Source organism: Schistocerca piceifrons, chromosome 2, assembly GCF_021461385.2.
Source record: "Schistocerca piceifrons isolate TAMUIC-IGC-003096 chromosome 2, iqSchPice1.1, whole genome shotgun sequence".
NCBI classification, from domain to species: Eukaryota; Metazoa; Arthropoda; class Insecta; order Orthoptera; family Acrididae; genus Schistocerca; species Schistocerca piceifrons.
The window spans coordinates 541,053,860-541,073,670 of NC_060139.1; the positions used below are offsets into that span (position 1 = coordinate 541,053,860).

Genomic DNA, 19,811 nt, shown 5'->3' on the forward strand with positions numbered 1-19,811 from the left:
TTTTGATGTGTGCATTTATCATCCATATTTCACTTCCATACATGGCTACACTCCATACAAATACTTTCAGGAAAGACTTCCTGATACTTAAATCTATACTCGATGTTAACAAACTTCTCTTCTTCAGAAACGCTTTCCCTGCCGTTGCCAGTCCACATTTTATATCCTCTTTACTTCGACCATCATTACTTATTTTGCTCCCCAAATAGCAAAACTCATCTACTACTTTAAGTGTCACATTTCCTAACCTAATTCCCTCAGCATTACCTGATTTAATTCGACTACATTCCATTATCCTCGTTTGTTGTTGTTCACCTTATGTCCTCATTTCGAAACACTGTCCATTCCGTTTACCTGCTCTTCCAGGTCCGTTGCAGTCTCTGACAGAATTACAATGTCATCGGCATACCTCAAAGTTTTTATTTCTTCTCCATGGATTATAATTCCTACTACAAATTTTTCTTTTGTTTCCTTTACTGCTTACTCAATATATAGATTGAATAACATCGGGGATAGGTTACAACCCTGTTTCACTCCCTTGCCAACCACTGCTTCCCTTTCATGCCCCTCGACTCTTATAATTGCCATCTGGTTTCGGTACAAATTGTAAATAGCATTTCGCTCCCTGTATTTTACCTCTGCCACCTTCAGAATTTAAAAGAGTGTATTCCAATCAACATTGTCAAAAGCTTTCTCTAAGTCTACAAATGCTAGAAAAGTAGGTTTACCTTTCCTTAATCTAGCTTCTAAGATAAGTTGTAGGGTCAGTATTGCCTCATGTGTTCCAATATTTCTACGGAATCCAAACTGATCTTCCCCGAGGCTGGCTTCCGCCAGTTTTTCCGTTCGTCTATAAAGAATTTGTGTAAGTATTTTGCAGCCGTGGCTTATTAAACTGACAGTTCGGTAATTTTCACACTTGTCAACACCTGCTTTCTTTATGATTGGAATTATTATGTTCTTCTTGAAGTTTGTGAGTGTTTCGCTTGTCTCATACATCTTGCTCAGCAGATAGTAGAGTTATGTCATGGCTGGCTCTCCCAAGGCTATCAGTAGTTCTACACCCGGGGCCTTGTTTCGATTTAGGCCTTTCAGTGCTCTGTCAGACTCTTCACGCAGTATCATATCTCCCATTTCATTTTCATCTACGTACTGTTCCATCGCCATAATATTGCCCTCAAGTACGCCACCCTTGTATAGACCCTCTATATACTCCTTCCACCTTTCTGCTTTCCCTTCTTTGCTTAGTACTCGTTTTCCATCTAAGCTCTTGATATTCACACAAGTCCTTCTCTTTTCTCTAAAGGTCTCTTTAATTTTCCTATAGGCAGTATCTATCTTACCCCTAGTGATAAGTGCCTCTACATACTTACATTTATCCTATAGCCCTCTCTGCTTAGCCATTTTGCACTTCCTGTCGATCTCATTTCTGAGTCGTTTGTATTCATTTTTGCCTGCTTCATTTACTGCATTTTTATATTTTCTCCTTTCATCAATTAAATTAAATATGTCTTCTGTTACTCAATGATTTCTACTAGCCCTCGTCTTTTTACCTACTTGATCCTCTGCTGCCTTCCCTATTTCATCTCTCAAAGCTACCCATTCTTCTTCTACTGTACTTCTTTCTCCATTCTTGTCACTCGTTCCTCTCTCTGAAACTCTCTACACCTCTGGTTCTTTCAGTTTATCCAGGTCACATCTTCTTAAACTCCCGCCTTTTTGCAGTTTCTTCAGTTTTAATCTACAGTTCATAACCAATAGATTGTGGTCAGAGTCCCCATCTGCCCCTGGAAGTGTCTTACAATTTAAAACCTGGTTCCTAAATTTCCGTCTTACCACTATATATATATATATAAGGTTACTATCGTTAATCCTTCCGTTTAAAACTAACATTATATCGAGAAAACCACATTAATACTCAAACACAATTATGACGCCAACAACACTCTGACTCCATGTCAATATTTTTAACTATTTGTAGATAAAAAGCGCAAAAGGATTGCTCTTAATACTTTTACAGACATCAGAGCAATAAATTTCAGTGTAGCCTGAATTAATAAAATTCTCAGGGATTTCACTTGGAAATATTAATATTCCGTAATCGCTATGATGCCGAATATGCTAAGCTGAATGTACTCGGCAGCATACATCCGGTGCGACCACTGTTTTCTTTTTCTTTTTTTTTAAAAAAAAAAGAAATTTTGTTGTCAAACGTCTACCTTTAACCTTGGATTAAGATTGAATGAACTTATTCATAAGTAATTGATAAATTTAGTTAAGCCGATAGCAATGGCGGTCAACACTAGAAGATTGAAGCTAAGTAGAACTATTTTAAATATATCAGGTGAGGGCACTGCATTACAAATAATAGAAGTGTTTTTACAATTAACAGATATACTACTGTATTCTGAAAGAGCTTAAGTAAATAGTTCATACCGTTATTGTTAACAGACCTGTGTTTTAATAATAGCTATTACAGTCACATCCGTCTATGTCAGCGACAATCTTAAGAGAGCACGAGTCAGTCTGTGTTCGCTGGATTAAAGAAGATAATAATAGTAATTATTAATGTCTTTTGTAATCCGACTCAGGGATCAGACAGTCATATGTAATTGTTCATCAGCGTCGCTAATCACCTTTCATCACTCGATTCAAACGATTTTTTCATTTTCTACAGCACTTTCAGTTTATCATATAAATAAAAAAAATTTCTGTCGGTTTTTCAGTTAATCCTAACCATAGGACAGAACATTGCTCCCCAGGCAGTTAATGTCAGTAACGTTAAATGTTCGTGGCTTAACAGGCCACTGCTTATCGACTGTTATTAGTAGTTCGATAAATTCACAATCATTTTTAGTAAAAAAATATGAATTGTTAATTAGTTCATTACGTAGACACGTAAAAGAATTTATACATAGTTACAAAAGAACTGTTTTCATGTTATTGTGTAATACAAGAATTCTTGTTATTTAGCAAATGGTTTGAGTTCCTTTTTGTATTCTGTTGAACATGGTGTATGCTATATGTATGTATGTGTAGTCTAAGCAAAAGGTTTGATTTCTTTTTTGCGTACTGTTGAACATGGTGTATGGTAAGTGTAGGTACACCATGTGATTAAAAGTATCCGGACACCTGGCTGAAAATGACTTACGAGATCGTGGCGCCCTCCATTGGTAATGCTGAAATTCAGTATGGTGTTGGCCCACCCTTAGCCTTGATGACAGCTTCCACTCTCGCAGGCATATGTTCAATCAGGTGCTGGAAGGCTTCTTGGGGAATGACAGCCCATTCAACACGGAGTGCTGCACTGAGGAGAGCTATCGATGTTGGTTGGTGAGGCCTGGCACGAAGCCGGCATCCAAAATATCCCAAAGGTGTTCTATAGGATTCAGGTCAGGACTCTGTGCAGGCCAGCCCATTACAGGGATGTTATTGTCGTGTAACCACTCCGCCACAGGCCGTGCATTATGAACAGGTGCTCGATCGTGTTGAAAGATACAATCGCCATCCCCGAATTACTCTTCAACAGTGGGAAGCAAGAAGCTGCTTAAAACATCAGTGTAGGCCTGTGCTGTGATAGTGCCACACAAAATAACAAGGGGTGCAAGCCTCCTCCATTCAAAACACGACCACACCATAACACCACCGCCTCCGAATTTTACTGTTGGCACTACACACGCTGGCAGATGACGTTCACCGGGAATTCACCATAACCACACCCTGCCATCGGATCGCCATACTATGTACTGTGATTCGCCACTCCACACAACGTTTTTCCACTGTTCAATCGTCCAATGTTTGCGCTTCTTACACCAACCGAGGCGTCGTTTGGCACTTACCTGCGTGATGTGTGGCTTATGAGCAGCCGCTCGAGCATGAAATCCAAGTTTTCTCACCTCCCGCCTAACTGTCATAGTAGTTGCACTGGTTCCTGATGCAGTTTGAATTCCCTTGTGATGGTCTGGAAAGATGTCTGCCTACTACACATTACGATCCTCTTCAGCTATCGGCGGCCTCTGTCAGTCAACAGACAAGGTCGACCTGTAAGCTTTTGTGCTGTACCTGTCCCTTCACGTTTCCACTTCACTATCACATGGGAAACAGTGGACCTAGGGATGTTTAGGAGTGTGGAAATCTCGCGTACAGACGTATGACACAAGTGACACTCACTCACCTGACCACGTTCGAAGTCCGTGAGTTCCGCGGAGCGCCCCATTCTGCTCTCTCACAATGTCTAATGACTACTGAGGTCGCTGATGTGGAGTACCTGGCAGTAGGTGGCAGCACAATGCACCTAACATGAAAACGTATGTTTTTGGGGGTGTCCGGATACTTTTGATTACATAGTGTATGTGTAGCATAAGTGAGTATAATCCGGAATATACTTTGTAGACCTGCTGGGAAAATTATCTTTGCTCCCCCATTTGGATTCACTGGCGTGGTAGACTCAGGAAGAAAACCACCCCACAGCCTTCAGACTACATTCACTAGACTAGTGCTGTGTCCGTTAACTTCGTGTATGGTTATAAATTTTCATTGCGTTATCATCATTAAGATACACAGTTTCACTGATCTATTTACACAATAGATTTAAAAAGACACAAATAAACATTGGTTCAGTTATACAGTTTCATACAAGTTTTATAGATCGTTCCTCGAATATCATTCGTCTACAGTTTTGAATTGTCTTTGGGTTATTACATTTTGCTTCTTTTGCAATAGGGTCCATGTTTTGATTACAAATTCACAATGAAGTTTTACTGTTTAACATCGTTCTTTCTTGATTACAGTTACTGTACTGATGACGGTATTCAGCTCACGTCGTGTGGTGGTTTGGAACACTCCTGCAGCTGGTACCAGCGCGGTTCGGCGGTGAGACGGCGGTTAGGAATTCATGCCGCTTGACCTTCTCTGCGGTTCAGGCAGCAGCTTCCCCTGCGTCTCACGTTGCCGGATAATCAAAAAATAACGAACAATAGCATTAGTCTACGCAGCAGTGTGCACAACCTGCAAGGAAGGGAATTAGCATGTACCGTAACAGGCGTAGGTCTTGTAGTTGGGCAGTGCCTTATTTAGTGCCGTAACCATTTGACGACGGCCTACAGAGGTCGCGTAAAGTTTGACGCCTGCTGTTGCGCTTTTCTCTCGGCGTCTGTCACATCTATAGCAGGCACGCTATGTGTTGGATTTTGCCTTTGTTGCGCATTCTGCTGCGGCGATTGCCATTGCTGTTGATAATTTCCATCAGGCCGCGGAACAGCCGATACTTGGTATATATAAGTTGTTGCTGTGATGGTGGTCCTGCGCTAGGATTCCATCCACTTGGTCCTGTGTTCTGCCACGCCACAGTCGTTGTTCGCATGTTTTATTACGGTTATTATTGTTATAGCCGTTGTCGTTCTTTCTTTTCCTGTTAAAGTCATTGCTACTACTATTTTGATAGTTGTCATTATTTTTGAGATTATTATAGCAACTATTACCACTGCAACCGAAATGTGGCCTATTATTATGATTCGGACTATGATTACTTGTATTCTGTGATCTAAAACCACTATTTCTTGGTCTACCATCATTCAGATGGTTAGCGTGATTCAAATTATTCTCATTATTAGATTGGTTTGAACTATTATCATCACACGACTTTCTAGCATCTTCCTGTATTAAGTCTAGTAAGTCTATCACAGGTAAGAAACTTTCTACGTGCGTGTCAGCTACATTCACCAATTTCTCTCTAATATTTACTGGAAAATGTGCCTTAAGTATCCGTAGTACGTCCCTATGCGAGATAGGCTAGTCCCAGTATCTCGTAAGGTTAATGTGTTTCTCGAACTACTGTCTAAGGTTCAAATGGTTCAAATGGCTCTGAGCACTATGGGACTTAACTTCCGAGCTCATCAGCCCCCTAGAACTTAGAACTACTTAAACCTAACTAACCTAAGGACATCACACACATCCGTGCCCGAAGCAGGATTTGAACCTGCAACCGTAGGGGTCGCGCGGTTCCAGACTGTAGCGCCTAGAGCCGCTCGGCCACTCCGGCTGGCACTGTCTAAGGTTTCCTATCTTTGGACTGTAACGTTTTGGGCTGAAAAACTAATTGTCTTAGACTTTCTTGTACGCAAGGTGACCAGAAACGTCCTAAGAACGCTCTTTCAAATTCCGTGAATGTATTACATGTTTCCGCTAGGGATAGCGCCACAACGGCGCATCTCCAATGATGTGCGGTACTGCAAACTGTATCTTCTGACATTCTGTCCATGACTGCTGTATTAAACTTCTTTCTTTATGGAAACTATCAGGTAGAAATTTTTCTTACTGTCTTCATTAAATGTTTGAAATTCACTGGGTTTTATATGGCTTTCTTTCTGCATAAGATTTGTCAGTGTAGTCACTCCTTATTCGGGGCTAACTAATTCCTATGTGGCCGAGCGCTTCTACGCACTTCAGTCTGGAACCCTGCGACCGCTACGGTCGCAGGTTCGAATCCTGCCTCGGGCATGGATGTGTGTGATGTCCTTATGTTAGTTAGGTTTGAGTACTTCTAAGTTCTAGGGGACTGATGACCTAAGATGTTAAGTCCCATAGTGCTCAGAGACATTTGAACCATTAATTCCCACGTACTTCCTGGCATGCATGGTTATCATGTCATTTCCATGCAAGGGTTCATAAACCGGTTGTGACAAAGGTGTGTGCCGTACTGCAATGGATACAGTCCCTTGTTCAGCACTGTTATTATACATCCTCTATTCAGGTTATTACTTTGCCACGCTGGGAAAGTAGATTGTAACATACTTCGAATGTTGCCGCAAATCTATGCAGGTTTCTCCCCGATCAAAGACGACTAACATAGAGAATAATATGAAAGTGTTGCCAAAGGGACAGTTACTGAACCTACCCGAAGAAATGGAGATTTATGTGCACAGAAAACGGCAACCGGAATTACTGCTGTATGAACAGAGTGAGTTTAACCTAAATGCTTATTTTGATGTATTCAGAAACCTACTGGTTTCAGCAGCGTCGAGCGCCGCAGGAAAACAATAACGTCATATAGAGAAGCTACGACGTGCCGCCATTGAGACCACAATCCGGATGTATTATCGACCATCGATTTTTTAATTTTTAATTAATAGTCACTGTTTCGTTAATTACCTTACAATTACGTTTACGGTAATTGATCTGTTAGGCTGGAAGATTTTATTTTGTAGGTGTTTTTAATCTTATACTTTTTGTACTGGCTTTTATACTAATGTATGATTTACCTTGCCAGGCAAGAAGCTTCACATTGTTAATATTCGTACTTTTTATGTGGATTTTAAGTATGGATCCAATTCCACGTGGAGTACGTCAGTACACGTTTTATGGTCAGACGCTCGTTTTGCTATGTGAAGTAATTTTAATTAATGACTACGCATACCACATTTTAACCATTACAATTGCGATACTGGTTAATCATGTAGCCTAGCTGTATTGACCTCTGCTGGCCTCAGTTCCCTGGCATAAATACCAGACGTATTCTCATCATCACCAGCACTTACTTACATGTTTAGTTTGACGTTGATATTACATCAGAATATTTTATGGTATGTATGGCTGGTATACATGGCTGTTAATCATGTAAACATCTTATGTAGCAGCAGGACTTTTATAGATTTGGCGTCAGAAAACTAACTTAGTTGGTTACACACTGTTTTTGTTTTTGTAACAGATCTGAAGATCGCAGTAGCCGAAACCAGTCATAGTAAAAAAAAGAAAAAAGAAAAAAAAGAAGAAGAATTATATGATCAAGACGGACCAAAACTAAAATAAAGCTGAACTTAATCGGAAGCCTATGTTCGGTGCGACTACTGTTTTTACACGCAAAAGGATTGTTGTTAAGCATTTAATTTTAACATTGGATGATGACTGAATGACTTTTTTATAAGTAAGTAGGCTTGAAGAGCCGTAATTGACAAAATTAATTAGGCCGTTAGCAATGGCGGCCAACACTAGAGAACTAAAGCTACGTAAGTATCTCAGGTGAGGGCATTATATTTCAAATAAAAGTGTTTTGTAATTGACAAATATAATACCGTATTCTGAAAGTGCTTAAGTACATAATTGATACAGTTATTGTTAACAGACCTGTGTTTTAATAAGACTATCATAATTAACATCCGTGTAAGCCAGAGGTAATCTTAAGAGAGCAAGAGTTAATCTTTGTTCACTGGACAAAAGAAGGAAAGAATATTAATTATTAATGAGGTCACGCAGTCATGTGTCGCTCGCTTTACACGATTTCTTTCGTATTCTACATTACTTTCAGTTCACCACACATATCAAAAATAGACCACAAAAAAAAAAAAATGTGCAGTAAATAAGAGCACTATAATGCATATCTTAAAAGTTATGAGTACTTGCTCAGTAGAAGAGTAACAGTAACGAAATGAACATGACTCGTATGTACTTTAGATTCCATGTCTAATGGGCATTTTTTCTTGTTTTGGTGCGTATTACCACCTCTCCAAATATAGAAAGTAAAGATATTGCAGCAGAAGAGATTTGCTTCAGAGTGTCCAAAACGAAGAAGTGGTCATAGCTCTTAAGGCAAGCATTGTAAAGCCTGTGTTTATTAGACGTTTTTGCTTCGAGTGATCGTTCTTGTTGTATCCCTAAATGCTGAATCTTCTTCCTCGGACACTCTGTGTAAGTGCCAGCAATTCCTGAATGGAAAAGATTTATGGATTTTACCAGTACTCAATTAATGATGAGAGAAGTACAGTAACTTTCTGATTATTCATTAATTCATCGCCAAGTGACTAGAACACAGTTACACTGCTTTACTATGCGCTGTCAACGATAGACTGCAGCAAGGTGCCACATTTACCAATACAATCCCTTCCCACCAATACTACATAGGTCACTGTCAACATCACAATTACGAATTACACACTTTCCGCCATTGTTTACGGGAATGTATTTTACATAAAAGCTCACTTAACAACTGCAAAGAAGTACTCATTCAGTAAATTGAAAATGACGCCACCATATCAACATGAACTCAGAGAAGCTATTTTGTCTACCCATGTAAGATAGCGCCAGCCGGTTAGCCGTGCGGTCTAAAGCACTGCTTTCCGGGCGGGAGGGCGTGCCGCTCCCCGGCACGAATCCGCTCGGCGGATTAGTGTCGAGGTCCGGTGTGCCGGCCAGTCTGTGGATGGTTTTTAAGACGGTTTTCCATCTGCCTCGGCGAATGCGGGCTGGTTCTCCTTATTCCGCTTCAGTTACACTATAGCGGCGATTGCTGCGCAAACACTTTCTGCACGTACGCGTACACCATAATTACTCTATTACTCTACCACACAAACATTGGGGTTACACTCGTCTGGTGTAAGATGTTTCCCCGGGGGGGAGGGGGGGGGGGTGTCCACTAGGTAACCTTGGGTTCGGTGTGGGGCGGCGGTGGGGTGAGTGGACTGTTGTAGGATAGTGTACCACTGCGGGCTCCGGCGGGGGCGAAGCCTCTCCGTCGTTTCTAGGTCCCCAGTTACGTACAATACAAGACATATAAGATAACTGGGCAGGAAATACTGGAGAGGTATAGTCTGGAAACATCACTCGTGGTGGGGGAAGTTGTCTTTTCCAGAAGAAAGCTGGAGCTGCCATGTAGGATAATTAAGAAACAATTTCGCCTCTAGCGGTGTAGAGCAGCGTACAGACATTTACATAGTTTCTGTTCATATGAATTACTTGCGTTAGAATTACTAGTTCCTAATATCTGTATTCAATCTATTGTTAACGCACATTCTGGAAAATAAACTCCCAGAACGTGTCTGTGCACTGCGTTGGCTGGTAAAGCTAGCTGTGGAAGCTTTGTGAAAAACCCTATAGTTGCTCCTTGTGGCGTCGTGGGATGTAGAGAATGGGACTCGCTTGCTCGCTCTTCAGTTTACAAACCTAAGGAAGAAGGAAGTGCATGACCGCAATCCGTCGGCCTGCCTCCCGTCAAGCAGTTACTTACCAACGACCCCTCCACTCCCTCCACCACTCCGTCACACCCCCAGAACACAATTTATCTCTTAATATGGTTCACTGTACTTACACGTATGATGATGATGATGTAGACCAAAGCAGTGAAGCAAAATCAGGTATTTGGACCCAGGTCTCCCTCTTGCTAGGCAAATGCGCTACCCGTTACGCCACTCTGGCACTGAAGACACCACCCTGCACTGACTGCCTTAGTACGTCTCCTCACCGATACAAATTCCAACTCGCACCAACCCTTTTCTGTTCCTTCTAAGCTCGCATCAGTGTTGCCAACGCTCTCTAATACTGGAAAAGCCCCTTCGCAACGAGGGAAATGGTCTTAATCCAGCATAGTAGGCAGTAGCCTGGATTCGGATCCCGGTTGTGGTACGAATTTTAATTCATTGCTTTGGCCTACATTACTAGCATAGATAAAGGTGAGACTCAATATCTCAGGAATACCAATTAGATATGATTAACATATCATCTACACCTGAGGCAGAGGCAGGATTAACCCCATTTCACCAGTTGCTGTGATGCTATTCCAATATCGGAGAGCGTTGGCGATAGTGACGTGAGTTTCGAGAAGGAATGGCAAGGGGCTGAGGCGTGAACTGGAATTTGTGTCGGTGAGGGAGACGTAGTGGAGTATTCCGTGCAGGGGTGGTAACTACATTGCCAGTGTGGCGCAATGGGTAACGCATCTCACTAGTTATCACGACATCTTGGTTCGAATTCTGATGGCGGTACTGATTTTAATTCTTTGCTTTGGCCTACATCATTATCATAGATAAAAGTGAGACACAATATGTCTCAGGAATACCAACTATATATGATTAGTACTTACAAGAGATACACATATTTAATACTTGATCCAAACCCACTATCTTTAACGGCAAATATTACTTTTAGGACATAAAACACTATTTTTAGTAATCTGCGAGTTTTCTTGCCCAGTCGTTTCATCAAAGATGAACATTGTTGCGCTTTTACATGGACGGTTTTGAGAGATACTGAAACACCGAGACTGGCGGCCTTTGTTTCATTTGACATGCTGGGTATCTGTGTAGGAAGAAAGGGAAACGTTTCGCGTCCTGCCGACAACCAAGTCCTCAAAGATGATTGTCACGAATAAAGTGTAGTGTTGCATTTGTGTTGTTCTCGACATCATTATAAATGAAAAGAAAGGTCGACGTTGGTACATAGTCTACTTCTCGCAAATAACACTAAAGAGAGCCGCATCACCATCCATCACCATAAACCGTCTCACATGCCGTTGCTCCGTAAGAGACTTCAGAGAGGTTTGAGGTTTCACCCGTAACGTTTGCGCACACTGTGGTGATAAAAATCTATTCTGTTTCCGCGATTCTGACTGATTTCCTTCAAGACGAATGCTGTAGCACTATCATGCGTTAATGACGAACTCAGCTTTGGTGGTGGATGTTACGGCACGTCTTGCAACACGAAAGCTGGACATCCTGATTAACGAATAACATCGACAGACCCAATTATTTTCGCCACACCAACACTTCTAGTGTCCATTTTGTATTTTTTGGGTCTGCTACGTATGATCAAAATATTCTTAGGTGTAAAAAAATTCGTATCAGTCGCTATCGTCTTAAATGAAACTGAGTTTGTCTTTCAAGTCGACAGGCATCGCTTGAGCATTCCTTAAATGTTTTATGGATATAGCACATCTTGAGAATGATTCACGAGGTAGGAAAGTTACATGAAACTTAATTCTTGTCGTATTTCTCGTTTGTTTTCTATACGAATGGCATCAGCAATCTTCATGTTTCATCCAGATCTCAAGTTTTTCACTTCCACGAAAATACCCTTCCTGTTGTGTTAATTGTTCCGCAAACTGGTCTGTGTGAAAGAATGTCAGTCAGGTGAAGACAAAGTTTGTATTCACCGATAAAATGTTCTTAGAATCATACGAAGACGCGCACTGATAATATTTGCTTGTATTTTATAGAAGCGCAGTTCGCATTGTTACCTGTCGTTATGGCTTACGTTTCTTAATTTTCTCTTAAATAACAGCAAGTTGAAGCTAGGCAGATACTACAGTGTTAGTGACTTTGAGCTAACTTTGAAAAAAGTAAGACATTTCAAACACGTTCTTCGATGTTAGCTACGTTGAAGTAAAATTCTACTAAACTCGACATATACACCATTTAAATACACGGTTTTACAAAAACGTAACTAGTAGGCCAGTTTAAACCATTTATAATTACTATTTTTTGTAATTATTTTTAAGTTGCAAGCCAACACTCACCTTGCTAATGAGAATAGAAACGAGAGAAAGCTAGAAGCTCAGTCTCGCTCAAGCAACATGCATAGAAAGACTGCTATTATCATAATGATTACGTGATGGCATCTACAAGAATCCTGTGAGATAGTTCAGGTTCAGTGACTCATTTCACTTGACATTTACCTAGACATTTGGAAAAAAAAACGATAAATCTAACCGAACAAGTCTGGTAGGTGCCATAATTGGATCAATTGAGAGCCACTCACATAGCTGATAAGTGAATGATATCAGTCAGTCAGTCAGATGTTTCAAAATCGAGATAAGCAAGCAGTATAAGTAGCGGAGCCTCTGGGAAGGCAGTACACAGCTGGAAGCAAAACGGCGAGACGTGCTCGAGGTAAGACACAGCCAGCGACTATCCTATTCAAAAGCTTACATCAGAATGCAGATATCGTAACACGCTTATTCGTACCCCATGAAGCAATTAAAGAAAGTCAGACCAGCTAAAAACCATTACTTTTTTTTAAATTCACAGATGAAGACGCTCTTCATCCTATTCGCTGTCCTAGGGATAACAGCAGGTAACACACCTCGACAAATGTTAATTTTATGCTTCAGTGTATGATACAATGCAATTATTCGTTGATGAGATATACAAATCACACTGGATTGCTGATTAATTTCAGCAAAGGCTGTTCCCGTTCACCGTGTGAATGCACACACTCGCGACCTGCAGGATGACCTCAACGACTTCCTCGCCCTCATTCCCATCGACGAAATTGTGAACATTGTGCTTAACCACTTGGCCAACGACCCTGAGGTGCAGGCTGCCGCTCAATACGTGCTCTCTGATGACTTCAAGAGCATTGTCCTGGCCATTGACGCTCTCCCAGAATACATTGATGTAAGGATCTCAGATCTATGCCAGTTGTAGACATTGCAATATACCTTTATTATCAACACGTTAAACTGTTATCTTCTTCACCTCCAGTTCCTCAACTACCTGCAAGAGTCCGGCCTCGATGTCTACAAATACGTGAACATTCTACACGACTTCCTGGGACTGCCCCAGCTTACTCCTCCATCCAAGCTGAGACACACCAGGAGCATCCGTTCCATGGTCGACGAGATTCTCGCCATCTTGCCACTGGACGAACTCCGGGCTCTGTTCGACGAGAAGCTGGAAACCAGCCCCGACTTCAAAGAATTGTATGACAGGATTAGGTCTCCCGAATTCCAGGTGAGTCATCATGTGTTGATCAATAGTTAGCTGACCATCCTGGAGGATACTTAGTACTTAAAGTTTATTTGTCCTGTTCATCTGTTCTAGTCGATCGTGGAAACTCTGAACTCTCTGCCAGAGTACCAGGAGCTGCTCCAGAAACTGAGGGACGCCGGGATCGACGTCGACGCATTCATTGATCTGATTCGCGGTCTCTTTGGCCTACCAACAAGTAAGTAACACACTATCTACCATAAGTAATGAAAGCTTTATTATACAACATGCTTTTATTCGAGGACCATCATATTTCAGAAACGAATCATGATCATCGTCATCATCATCAGTTTTCTGCGCTGTTGGGTTGTCCTTTGCGTGTCCCTTTCCTGCGATCATTGCTTCTTACTTAATGTTGCAAAATGTGCTACCGTCCACCACATCATCCATTATCTGATATCTCTTCCTCTCTTGCCCCCTCTTGCCTTTCAAATAACTTTCTAAGACTATTTCTATTAGCCCCTTCTTCTTTCTTAATACATGTCCAATCCAGTTTCATTTCCTTCTTTTTATTACATCCAACTACCGTGTTTGCCCGCACACTCTAGTCAGTACCTCTTCATTTGTCACTCTATCCATTCAAATTTTTCTTTTCGCCCTCCGCCATGTGCATATTTCGAAAGCCTCCAACCTTGCTCTATCTTTCTTCCTCATTGTGCACGTTTCAGCACCATACGTACCTCTTCATTTTTCGCTCTATCCTTTCAACTTACTCTTTCTGCCTTCCGACATGTGCACATTTCGAAAGTCTCCAATCTTGCTCTGTCTTTCTTCCTCATTGTACACGTTTGAGCGCCATACAGGAGGACACTTCATACAAAATATTTTATTAGCTTAGCCTTTATCTCAAATCTTTGTTCATATTGCTGAGGAATTTTGTTATAAAATGCCTATTTCGCCATTCCGATTTTAAATTCGTGCTGCTTTCCCAGTCGGTGCGTGTCCTGCTTCCAATGTATTTAAGGCTATGCACATATTCCAATACCTCCCCATTCAAACATTACCTGTACCCTTTTATTTCTTCCTAATGCCATTACTTTTGTTTCATGTGTATTCATTTTCATTGCATTAATCATTCCTTTAACTTCGGTGGTGTTCACTATATCCTAAATGCTTTTTGACTGTTCCTAGGAGGACCATGTTGTCTGCAGACTTCAAACATTATATTTGTCTACCTGCTATTTTACCACCACTTCTCCCCTCCCCCCCCCCCCTTCCTCAGTGGTCAGTCATATTTTCCAAATATAGACTGAAAAGGATTGGAGACAGTCAAAGGGCTTGTCTTACTCCTTTTCCTGGTACTACCAAGTTGGTACATTCTCCTCTCACTTGCACTGAAGCTTTTTGATTTAGGTATAGTGAGTCTATAAGTCGGCTTGGTTTTCCAGTTTACTCCATTCTCCATCATTATAGTTACAAGAGATGAATACACAACTAAAATTATGTCTCATTTAGTCTTGATTATTCTCATCTAGGCACCACCAACAAGATCAGTTACCGCGTGACTGCCAAGAAGGCCAACCGCAACCTCCAGGATGACCTCAACGACTTCCTCGCCCTCATTCCCATTGACGAAATTGTGAACATTGTGCTTAACCACTTGGCCAACGACCCTGAGGTGCAGGCTGCCGCTCAATACGTGCTCTCTGATGACTTCAAGAGCATTGTCCTGGCCATTGACGCTCTCCCAGAATACATTGATGTAAGGATCTCAGACCTATGCCAGTTGTAGACATTGCAATATACCTTTATTATCAACATGTTAAACTGTTATCTTCTTCACCTCCAGTTCCTCAACTACCTGCAAGAGTCCGGCCTCGATGTCTACAAATACGTGAACATTCTACACGACTTCCTGGGACTGCCCCAGCTTACTCCTCCATCCAAGCTGAGACACACCAGGAGCATCCGTTCCATGGTCGACGAGATTCTCGCCATCCTGCCACTGGACGAACTCCGGGCTCTGTTCGACGAGAAGCTGGAAACCAGCCCCGACTTCAAAGAACTGTATGACAGGATTAGGTCTCCCGAATTCCAGGTGAGTCATCATGTGTTGATCAATAGTTAGCTGACCATCCTGGAGGATACTTACTACCTAAAGTTTATTTGTCCTGTTCATCTGTTGTAGTCGATCGTGGAAACTCTGAACTCTCTGCCAGAGTACCAGGAGCTGCTCCAGAAACTGAGGGACGCCGGGATCGACGTCGACGCATTCATTGATCTGATTCGCGGTCTCTTCGGCCTACCAACAAGTAAGTAATTCACTATATGTACCACACGAAATGAAAGCATGAGTGTTACACAGGCATACTTTCGAAGATTGTCACATTTCAGAGACGACTGCACGATTTCGCTTCTAGAGTACTTAGAGTCTCTCTTTACCCTCTCTTAGGCTCCAGCAAAAAGATTCGTTTCCATGTACCTGCCAAGAAGGCCAACCGCAACCTCCAGGATGACCTCAACGACTTCCTCGCCCTCATTCCCATCGACGAAATTGTGAACATTGTGCTTAACCACTTGGCCAACGACCCTGAGGTGCAGGCTGCCGCTCAATACGTGCTCTCTGATGACTTCAAGAGCATTGTCCTGGCCATTGACGCTCTCCCAGAATACATTGATGTAAGGATCTCAGACCTATGCCAGTTGTAGACATTGCAATATACCTTTATTATCAACACGTTAAACTGTTATCTTCTTCACCTCCAGTTCCTCAACTACCTGCAAGAGTCCGGCCTCGATGTCTACAAATACGTGAACATTCTACACGACTTCCTGGGACTGCCCCAGCTTACTCCTCCATCCAAGCTGAGACACACCAGGAGCATCCGTTCCATGGTCGACGAGATTCTCGCCATCTTGCCACTGGACGAACTCCGGGCTCTGTTCGACGAGAAGCTGGAAACCAGCCCCGACTTCAAAGAACTGTATGACAGGATTAGGTCTCCCGAATTCCAGGTGAGTCATCATGTGTTGATCAATAGTTAGCTGACCATCCTGGAGGATACTTAGTACTTAAAGTTTATTTGTCCTGTTCATCTGTTCTAGTCGATCGTGGAAACTCTGAACTCTCTGCCAGAGTACCAGGAGCTGCTCCAGAAACTGAGGGACGCCGGGATCGACGTCGACGCATTCATTGATCTGATCCGCGGTCTCTTCGGCCTACCAACAAGTAAGTAATTCACTATATGTACCACACGAAATGAAAGCATGAGTGTTACACAGGCATACTTTCGAAGATTGTCACATTTCAGTGATGACTGCACGATTTCGCTTCTAGAGTACTTAGAGTCTCTCTTTACCCTCTCTTAGGCTCCAGCAAAAAGATTCGTTTCCATGTACCTGCCAAGAAGGCCAACCGCAACCTCCAGGATGACCTCAACGACTTCCTCGCCCTCATTCCCATCGACGAAATTGTGAACATTGTGCTTAACCACTTGGCCAACGACCCTGAGGTGCAGGCTGCCGCTCAATACGTGCTCTCTGATGACTTCAAGAGCATTGTCCTGGCCATTGACACTCTCCCAGAATACATTGATGTAAGGATCTCAGACCTATGCCAGTTGTAGACATTGCAATATACCTTTATTATCAACACGTTAAACTGTTATCTTCTTCACCTCCAGTTCCTCAACTACCTGCAAGAGTCCGGCCTCGATGTCTACAAATACGTGAACATTCTACACGACTTCCTGGGACTGCCCCAGCTTACTCCTCCATCCAAGCTGAGACACACCAGGAGCATCCGTTCCATGGTCGACGAGATTCTCGCCATCCTGCCACTGGACGAACTCCGGGCTCTGTTCGACGAGAAGCTGGAAACCAGCCCCGACTTCAAAGAACTGTATGACAGGATTAGGTCTCCCGAATTCCAGGTGAGTCATCATGTGTTGATCAATAGTTAGCTGACCATCCTGGAGGATACTTACTACCTAAAGTTTATTTGTCCTGTTCATCTGTTGTAGTCGATCGTGGAAACTCTGAACTCTCTGCCAGAGTACCAGGAGCTGCTCCAGAAACTGAGGGACGCCGGGATCGACGTCGACGCATTCATTGATCTGATTCGCGGTCTCTTCGGCCTACCAACAAGTAAGTAATTCACTATATGTACCACACGAAATGAAAGCATGAGTGTTACACAGGCATACTTTCGAAGATTGTCACATTTCAGAGACGACTGCACGATTTCGCTTCTAGAGTACTTAGAGTCTCTCTTTACCCTCTCTTAGGCTCCAGCAAAAAGATTCGTTTCCATGTACCTGCCAAGAAGGCCAACCGCAACCTCCAGGATGACCTCAACGACTTCCTCGCCCTCATTCCCATCGACGAAATTGTAAACATTGTGCTTAACCACTTGGCCAACGACCCTGAGGTGCAGGCTGCCGCTCAATACGTGCTCTCTGATGACTTCAAGAGCATTGTCCTGGCCATTGACGCTCTCCCAGAATACATTGATGTAAGGATCTCAGACCTATGCCAGTTGTAGACATTGCAATATACCTTTATTATCAACACGTTAAACTGTTATCTTCTTCACCTCCAGTTCCTCAACTACCTGCAAGAGTCCGGCCTCGATGTCTACAAATACGTGAACATTCTACACGACTTCCTGGGACTGCCCCAGCTTACTCCTCCATCCAAGCTGAGACACACCAGGAGCATCCGTTCCATGGTCGACGAGATTCTCGCCATCTTGCCACTGGACGAACTCCGGGCTCTGTTCGACGAGAAGCTGGAAACCAGCCCCGACTTCAAGGAGCTGTACGACAGGATCAGGTCTGCCGAATTCCAGGTGAGTCATCATGTGTTGATTAATAGTTAGCTGACCATCCTGGAGGATACTTAGTACCTAAAGTTTATGTTGACTGTTCATCTGTTGTAGTCGATCGTGGAAACTCTGAACTCGCTGCCAGAGTACCAGGAGCTGCTCCAGAAACTGAGGGACGCCGGCATCGACGTCGACGCATTCATTGACTTGATCCGTGGACTTTTCGGCCTGCCAACCAGGTCGAAGCATTAATCTCCATTCTACCAGCACCTCCGCCCACAAAACACTCCTGTTAATGGACCAATGCTGTGTAATACTGAAGATCTGTCTTCTATTTGAGAGCACGTAAATAAAAAATGTCCAGCAAGTTACTTCGTACTAAATTAAAATTTACTGTCAAACCAATCACTCACCATAACCAGTGCTTCAGTTTTATCTTCACATCCACTACTTTTTTTTTATGAAAACGCGAGGTCTGTATCATTTTCATGAATTCAATTGAAATTTATTTGGAATGGCCCCGACTCATAATAAGTTGTGCAGGCTAGCTCATAATTCGAAGCCTTGTGGCTGTAAAGAAATGCAGTTCTGTCGAGTAGCTGACTCCCAGTAAACAGGCAACTGAGTGAGTAACATATCTCTGAAAACCTTGCGCCTCATAGTAGCTACACGAGCAATTCCACGACAGGACCACTGCGTCATTTGCTTCTCGTGAAAGTTCAGCAATTGGATCGAGTCACCTACTGCTGTGAGCATGCTACTGGAAGGATGATGAAGTTAAGAAAAGTTTGTTGCTCTAAAAATTACTATTAATATTTCGTCGTGATAACGGGCTGTCAGTGCTGCTGTAGAAGAGAAGGCCAGATGCACATTTACATGACAGTAATTTGAATATCTGGTATCCATTAAAGCACACACAGTTCGCTTTTATTTTTATGCGCTCTTTATGGATTACTTCCATGCAATACACGTTTTCTAAATGTTTTGGCTCTCAATGGAATGCACGCCCAGACATCTCGTTTATCTTATGGAGTAATAGCTTTCCGTCCTCCTGTGTAGTTCAAAACTTGAGGAATATGGCAGAACGGCAGATCAGGTTGTCGGTACTGTAATATCACATCACTCTAGATATATGGAGACAGATTCTGAGATGGCGGCCTTAGTACGAGGAGCATTCAACAAGCAACGCAACATTTTTTTTTTCTGAAAGCAGGTTGGTTTTGTTCAGGATTCTAATACACCTTGTTATTCCCCACTTTTTCGGCTACAAAACACTGTTTTTTAAAATAATCTCAGTTCAACACGGTGGGATTACGCCATCTTACTGGGAGGGCCCGTATACCCGCACACGACTCGACTGATGGACATTGGAGCGAATGTCCTGCTGCATCTGTAACCTCCCCATCGTCCACATATTAATCCTGTAGTGCGCACGTATGTCCTGCGTTGCTCTTTGTAGTCTTGTGTTACGTTGCGAGGAACTCAATGAGCACATACTTTCGAGTACCCCAACT

General features: G+C 42.5%; 1 protein-coding gene across 1 annotated transcript; it reads left to right on the top strand.

The window, feature by feature from the left end:
• The first annotated feature begins 12,791 nt into the window (after positions 1-12,791).
• Positions 12,792-18,558, top strand: LOC124775565. The gene is made up of 16 exons (XM_047250394.1): positions 12,792-12,837; positions 12,943-13,160; positions 13,248-13,496; positions 13,587-13,714; positions 15,027-15,234; positions 15,322-15,570; positions 15,661-15,784; positions 15,925-16,151; positions 16,239-16,487; positions 16,578-16,701; positions 16,842-17,068; positions 17,156-17,404; positions 17,495-17,618; positions 17,759-17,985; positions 18,073-18,321; positions 18,412-18,558. The coding sequence occupies exons 1-16, from the start codon at positions 12,792-12,794 to the stop codon at positions 18,547-18,549; spliced, it is 3,036 nt and encodes a 1,011-aa protein (XP_047106350.1). The 3' UTR covers positions 18,550-18,558.
• The last annotated feature ends 1,253 nt before the right edge of the window (positions 18,559-19,811 follow it).